Source organism: Polistes canadensis, unplaced genomic scaffold (genome assembly GCF_001313835.1).
Source record: "Polistes canadensis isolate GaletaPanama2010 unplaced genomic scaffold, ASM131383v1 scaffold_398, whole genome shotgun sequence".
Taxonomy (NCBI): domain Eukaryota; kingdom Metazoa; phylum Arthropoda; class Insecta; order Hymenoptera; family Vespidae; genus Polistes; species Polistes canadensis.
The window spans coordinates 15,087-22,809 of NW_014569945.1; the positions used below are offsets into that span (position 1 = coordinate 15,087).

At 28.9% G+C, this 7,723-nt stretch overlaps 4 protein-coding genes across 5 annotated transcripts in view; 1 reads left to right on the forward strand and 3 right to left on the reverse strand.

The window, feature by feature from the left end:
• The window catches only part of LOC106792257 (cullin-associated NEDD8-dissociated protein 1), a 6,447-nt gene extending 6,048 nt beyond the window's left edge, over positions 1–399 (reverse strand). Inside the window, exon 1 of one of the 2 annotated variants that reach the window (XM_014758527.1) lies at positions 104–399. The gene's annotated coding sequence lies outside the window, so the exon portion shown is untranslated. Of the gene's footprint in view, positions 1–98 lie in introns of both variants that reach the window. The other variant, XM_014758528.1, reaches the window with a different exon arrangement.
• A 387-nt stretch (positions 400–786) lies between these two features.
• Positions 787–2,031, reverse strand: LOC106792254 (PCNA-associated factor-like). The gene is made up of 4 exons (XM_014758523.1): positions 1,907–2,031; positions 1,646–1,717; positions 1,459–1,580; positions 787–1,387 (listed from the first exon to the last, which is right to left on the reverse strand). Exons 1-4 carry the CDS (start codon positions 1,941–1,943, stop codon positions 1,334–1,336), a joined length of 285 nt encoding a protein of 94 aa, XP_014614009.1. The 5' UTR covers positions 1,944–2,031; the 3' UTR covers positions 787–1,333.
• Positions 2,032–2,261: 230 nt separating this feature from the next.
• LOC106792259 (nucleoporin NDC1) lies at positions 2,262–4,107 on the forward strand. Its single transcript, XM_014758530.1, has one exon. It carries the CDS (start codon positions 2,355–2,357, stop codon positions 4,086–4,088), a length of 1,734 nt encoding a protein of 577 aa, XP_014614016.1. The 5' UTR covers positions 2,262–2,354; the 3' UTR covers positions 4,089–4,107.
• Positions 4,108–4,152: 45 nt separating this feature from the next.
• Positions 4,153–7,723, reverse strand: LOC106792258 (WD repeat-containing protein 36). Its single transcript, XM_014758529.1, has 3 exons — positions 5,622–7,723; positions 5,262–5,536; positions 4,153–5,192 (listed from the first exon to the last, which is right to left on the reverse strand). The coding sequence occupies exons 1-3, from the start codon at positions 7,150–7,152 to the stop codon at positions 4,332–4,334; spliced, it is 2,667 nt and encodes an 888-aa protein (XP_014614015.1). The 5' UTR covers positions 7,153–7,723; the 3' UTR covers positions 4,153–4,331.

The window sequence follows — 7,723 nt, forward strand, 5'->3', positions numbered from 1 at the left end:
TGTATATATAAATATATTGTGTTAAAATAAATAATGTATGTGTATATATAGATATATATATATGTATACATATATATGTATATATCTTATTTTTTTACTTTACTTCTTCTCTTTTCTTTGTTTAAAATCCAAGAGATATTAACATCCACTATTGTATAGATTTATTTTGCGTGAAACTACAGGAACAGCACCATCATCTCAAGTACTACGAATTAACTTTGTGAATGTGGTAATAAAATGTCTCTTCTATGGATATATATTTATTTTCGCGTTCCTAAATGTGATTTCCAAATGTATTGACAATATTTAGATATATGAGTACTTAAAATGTTATTAATATTAAAAATGGATAGAACTATGCGGGTTTTAATTTGTTCTCGCTTCTATACATTGCCCCAAAGTTTATACGAATATATTTCTCTATATACGAGAACATTATTTTTCCCCAGATTACAAGAATTATTATTGGTTAACTACTGGGGAAAATGCATATATTCTTCTTTTTATATTGTACATTTATAAATATAATTTAGTACTAATTGTAAGAAAGAATATATATATACCATATAATATAATTTTTAATAAAAGTATTCTTTATTTTCATCTTCATTAAAACAATAATTATTTAGATATATTATTATTATTAAAATAAAAATGTAAATAATAAATGAAATGTTAACAAGTGAGTATTTTTAAAGTGTTTATAAATCTATAAATATTAATAATGAATCAAATATATATAAATTGACATTTATAACATATATTCAATTGGCTAGGGAAATAGTATCAGTGGTACTAACTCCACAATGTGATTTAATAGCCATTCTAAAGGATTTCCACTTAAGTCAAATGAGGGGGAAGTTACCTCCTACACTGAGGCCTTGCTTGGTCCAATTTATTTTGGTCTTTTTTTCTTACAATTAGCAAAAAAGATATGTTCAAGATAAATAGGAATAAGACCTTGATTGATGATCCTCCATTTTTTTACATTGTAACAAAAGCACTTAAGATGTTTCAAGTTCCTGAAGTAATTCCAATACATTTAAATATATTTCATCAATGCAAGGTTTTCAAAACTATGTCGATGGGTAATATTTAAACGGCTAAATTAAAATATACTTATATATATATAAAACTAAATTATTTATCACTTATAATCTTTTTTTTATAATCACAGTTATAATAAAGTAATTGCTTTTGATCGTTTTTTCATTTTTTGTCAAAAATTGAAACTATTTGTATATTTTAATTAAATAATAAATATCTTTGATGAATAAAATATAACAAAGTTCTTTCTATATCGTCCAAATAATAAAATATTGATTCCTTCCTTTTAATCATTTTCAACAATGGAAGTATCACTTTGATTTTCCTCGTTTTCATTATCCTGTAAAAACAATTATTATTTATATTAAAGATATTCACGTGTATATATGAAATTATTTATTTTATATTTACATTTGATGAGGATGCAACATTATCGGTATTGGTAATGCTTTGATTCATAAAATTTGTTATTGGTTTTTGCCAATTTGGAGTTTGTCTTGGATGATATGGATTTCCACCAGTGTAACCCCTTACTAAAAATATATATAAAAATAATATTATAATAATAGTAGAAGGATACTTAACAATTTTTATTCACCTTTATTGTTTCCTGTTTTCTTCACTCCATCTGTTGTACTTGAAAGTTTGTGCGGTGCCTTAGCACCAACAGCTACATATAAATTAAATAAATAATATAACAATATTAATTATTTATGAATTACTATATACTCTAAAATGTTAAATATTTTACAATATACTAATTACAAAGTCAAAATTATTAATAAGACAAACAAAAAAAAGCCAGAAAAAAATTGAATATTGTTAGTAATTATATATTATGGAAAATAATTTTATTTACCTTTTGCAGGTAAACGATCTGCTTTGGTACGAACCATATTTTAAATAATATATTTCAATTTAATAATTATCCTTTAAAATATCCTTTATTTTTTTGGTATAAATTTGAAGAAGTCCCTTATGTACGCTGTAGAATTGAAAGAGTTTGAAATTATAGAAATTTAAGGGATGCCAACTTTAAAGATAAAATAACAAGTAGAAACATGTCATGATAAAGTTATTTTTGTCGAAAATTTCCAATAACTAAGAAACTAACTATACGGTGCCAGATTTCCCGCGTCATTCTTATATCTACACGATCATTGGTTGATCATATCATATATATATATTTATATACATGTGTATAAAACCGGTATTTAAGAACTTGATATTGTAAGATTTTAAATAACGTTTATTAGATAAAAGTATAAGTGTTTATTAAATAGAAGTTAAATTAAAAATCCTCTAAAATGTTCGAAATTAATAGAAAGGATTATTCAGGATTATTGAAAAAACGAATGCTCGTAGCTCTAATATGCAACATCGCATTACAATTCATTCTCCTGTGCAGTTTGATTTTTATTATAAATTTAAATTTAAATATTACGTTATGGATGCAGAATACATGGGATTCTATATTATCCTTAAAATTGCGAATATATTTTTTAATATTCGTTGGACTTCTACAAGGGATTATATATTGCAATTATTATTTACATCGTCAGCCTTACATAAAGAATAGATTTGAGAAACTTCAACATATCTTTACCAGCCAATATTTATTAAGAGGTATACTTAGCGTTCTAATGGGTTGTAATGTTGTATGGTTACACTTGTCGTTGAAGAAAGGTAATCATAATTTATTGATCGACAATTGTAATATACTCTATGGATCATGCCTGATAGAAGAACATTATTTTCTAATCATTGGAGGATTATGGACTGGATTTTATGTCTTCCTGACTACAGCTTGGTCTAATCAACGATATTTTCATTTTAATATAATACCATTGACTAAATTCTCGAAATTTAAAACAGGTATTTGTACAATATTATCAACATTAACATACATCTCGTTCTGGCCTGTTATTTATTTCATGATTGGATATTATCTAATGGGATCCTATATGCGTGAATTTATACTATCCATCACATCTGCACAAATAGAAGTAAAGCCATTGGATAGCTTATCAAGATTGTTAAGTATATCTCTAATATTCTATTTGTTGGCATATCAATCGGTTTTGATATTTGTTAGTAAGACGACAACATTGTTATTGGAAATATTTCTAACCGAATGGATACCCTTAGAAATTCAACAAGCTAATGTCTTTAATAATAATGTCTCTATGATAACATTGGCTGACGTTTTATCCTCTGATGATATACCAATGGTACAGCATTTAGCATATTTGGATCTTGTTACTTTGGCTGTTAAACAGAAGACAAGAAGAAAAATATTATTTACTTTAAGTCAACCTGGCGGTCATCCTTATAATTGGAATTGCGTTATCGAAAAAGTATTGAACTTCATCAATGGATTTACTAATAAGCTCAATGCAATTACCAATAAACACAAGGAACATTTCTTATCTTCTAATTCGATGCTTACTTCATTAAATGCATCTAATTTGTCTGCTTTTAAAAGTGATTACACTTATAATATGCGTAAATTGGCAGCAGAGACAGTACCATCTATAAACAATAGTGATGACTCCAAACCGCCAGAAGTTAAATGGTTGACGTACAAATATTTCCTACACAAAAAGGATACAATGATATCGTATTTACTTTCTAAACCACTTATTTATTACATCTTCGGTGAACAAGAAGATTTCAAGGTTGAATATGCCTTACTTAACGCACAATCTGTAATATGGGCGATCGAAGCTGTTTCTTCTTTGGCAATTATATCTTTGAAAGAAGATTCATATGGTATTGTACAAAAAGATCTTCCAACTATATTTAATACGCTGTTAGCATTAAAGGTTAGTGTAGATAGGTTACATAAATCTAATGTGTTAAATAAGAAACCTCACAATAGCGATAAATCGAGCGCCAAACTGATATTTAATTCTCTGAGAAGTGAGAGTAAAAGAAGTTTGTACAGAATAACTATAGGATTTCAAAGTTACATCAACGATTTGTCTCTTGATCCTATGATCGTAGAACAATTACAGTCTTTTCTTAATTACAAGGAATAAACTATGATTAAATAATAATCTGTGATTTTACTGCCTTATAAATTTGTAATCAAAATAGTTAACATCGTGATGATATATATTTGTATTTATACTGTATTACATATATTATGATTTTACTCATGGTTATGAATATATGTAATATAAAATACTTTTCTTTCCTTTTTTGATTTATTTTTACATTTACTATAATTAAATTCTTAAAAAAAAAAAAAAAAGTATAAAAAATTTTATATTTTATTCATGTTACATTTTCTTAAGAGACTTTACGATACTAAGATTATAAAATAATTTTTCTCTAAGTATATGCCAATTTTTCAATTGCAGATCTTGTAAATATTTTAAAGTATCTCTTAATTTTGGAGTTTCAGATATTGTCTCACCATGCCATTTTAAAAATACTCCTAAATAAGTTTGCGCTAATTCAAAGTCAATTTTATGCTCCATCATAAAACATAAGACTTTCATAAATTGTAATAACATTAATATAGTATTGTCTTCTTCCGCCGAAAGAGATTGAATTTCAAAGTCGATGGAACTCGGATTCATAGATTTTAATTTATTAATAACATCTATGAAATTTTCATCCGATGCCAAGGTGGAACATAACATTTTTCCAAATATCGTTAAAATTTGAAAATCTTTGCTATTTCGTAATCTTGGAACATTGGTAGAATTTTGAACATCTGACAAATCAAATTTTATATCCGATGAGAGAATAGTCGGTAAAAAGAATGGTGCCTTTTCTGAAGCTTGAAGAGGCTTCTTAGGTTTGTTCCTTTTTTTAACGATGTCAATGTTGAGCAAGTTTTTCCATCTAGATTGCGCTAATGACGATATTGTAATTAAATTTTCATTAAGTTGTTCAGGAGAAACATATTGCAGTTCTTCTTCACTAAGATCTTCATTGTTTTCTTGATTATCTTTTACTATAGAACTAGGAAGATTAATCATTGGTATTACATCTTCCTCTTTTATAGCTTTCAAAGATACATGAGAATAAATTGTACGATTCGACCACAAGTATATTCCCTCATTGCCTGTATGTGCCGTTGCAAGAAATTCTCCGGTTGGAGAAAAATTTAGGGATATACACGCATTTGGTACCTAAATTGTATTATATACATTATATATTTTAAAAATAGATTCATATATGAAGAGATTATAAAAACTTACAGAAAAAATGTCTATTAAATTAGACGATAAAATATCCCAAGTTCTTATTGTACAATCCATAGAAGATGTGATCAACCATTTTGCATCAGGACTAAATGTTCCATCTGTTAAATATCCTCTATGTCCACGAAAATGTCGTATTACCTTTTTAGTATCTAAGTCAATTATAATTACTACAAAACTTTCCAATGCAGCAGCTATGAAAGTACATTCATTGTGGTAACGTAACCATTCAATCGACTCAGATAGCTTTATGAAAGACTTTAGTCCTATATCTTCATTTGAAAAATATAATATTAAATTAAAAAAGTAATACCACAAAAAAGAAAAAACAAAATATTTTTATTCAAATAAACTTACCACGACTAGAATTAAAATCCCAAAATTTAATGTAACCATCCTTTCCAGCAGTGATAACGACTTGATTTAAATCATCAACTGCTACCCCTCTTACTGGACCTGTATGCTTATTTTTATTGCCATAACTAGTTTTATGAGTACCTGATTGTATATTAAATCGATCTACATGACCAGTACTATATCCAATAATAACGAAATTTCCACATTTGGTAATGCACAAGCAAGTTGCTGTAGCATTATGATCAATTTTCAATCTCTTTGGTAATAACTTGTGTTCACCCATTTTTAACAGATTATAAGACCAGGTAGTAACCATACCTAAACCAGAATGAGTAGCTGCTATATTACACCATTCTTTTTCTCGAGTTGTTTCCGTAGCGAAGTGTACAATAGGAGGCATTATCATTGGATCTTCCACAGCTTTACTTTTTTTCTTAGATGATTTTCTATTAAATGAAGCTCTGCCTAAACTCTTATTAAATGTTTCCGTAATCGTAGAAAATATTCTAAGAGAGGAATCACCTCCCGCAGTTAGTATATTATCACTATTGTTGCCATAAAAGCGAACAGTTGTTGGCGGTTTGGAATGACCCTCTCTTACTTTCAATAATCTTGGACCTCCATCGTTAAAGTCAAAAATCCATAATTTTAAAGAATTATCAGGCGAAGAAGAAACCAATAACGGTTCATTTGGTAGATATTTTAAACCAGTTACAGCATCAAAGTGAGCTTTGTTTAATTGGGTTTCAACTTTTCTTTGTTCAATATTCCAAAATATGATTTGTCCGTTTAAACTTCCAGTAGCCATCATGGGAATGCCGTCGTTACGAAATGTGATTGAAATAACACTACCGGTGTCTTGTATCAGTTCAAAGATCGTCTCATCGAATTTAAGATTGTGTAATAAAATTTTTCCATCGCTCAAACCAATCGCAACAACATCTATAGCTGGTGCCTGTTCTAAAGCGGTGACAGCCATATTCCATCCTTTGAAATTATGAATTATCCTAGAAGTCTTTATATTCCATAATTGTAAGCTACCTTGTTGGCTACCGAACAAAACTTTGTTCATATAAGTAATAGGATGTATTATGGTAGTTATTTGAAATTGCATATTAGAAAATTTCAATTCTAAGATTAATTCTTCAGTTTTAATATCCCAAATGATGACTGTACTATTCTCATCGATGGTGATTAAATTTGGACCAAAGGGTAATATATTGTATACAGTACTTTCATGGCCTTTGTAAGTATGCTTTAATTCTGTACCTCTTCTCCATGCATAAACGATATTATCAGCAGCTGTATAAATGTGATAAGAATCCGCAGATAAACAAGTTATATTTTCAGGATGTGTTCCAGAGACACTCAATAGAGTAAAATGTGCACAGCCATAAGTATGAAATTCTTTACCAACGCAGGTTACCAAAAGATTTTCTTTCCTTCTTTGAATATATCTCGTTACTACGGGTATATGATTACTAACGTAACCGAGCGCACGATTTCGTGCAAATATTTTACTATGAATCATTTTGTTAATCTTTATATTTACACTTGTTGTTGCACTTTAAAATACAAATGTACATTTGCAGTGGTACCTCATGGTTGTAGTTGCATTGAAGGCACCATAAACTTGTTTAAAATGCCTCGTGGTTGCAATCGCATTGCAACCTGCATAACTATCCGAGTACTGCGCATGCGTTAGATGTCTCGAGGTTGTATTGTAACCGTAGCGTGTTCAATTATATTAGGAAATCACTAATTCACTAGGGAAAAATATTATATAAATATTTTATTATAAAACGTATCAAAAAGGTCATGTACAAAATATATAACAAACTTAACAAAATCTTAAAGAGTAAAGAGGAAGTAGTGACTAGTTTCACGTCTTTGTTTACTGCTCGTGAGTACGCGTGTGTCTAGCTCGGTGGTTGGAACGGAAGAGAGCGAATAGCAGCGGTTGTTCAAATGCGTGGTGTTTTTTTAGTTCTTTTGTTTCGCCACTAGGGGCGTGACGGTAAGAGTGCCGGAGGCGCCAAGCTTTGGCGTGACGGTCACATAACGTACTACACTAGCGACACTCCGTGGATCTTTTAAGAAAC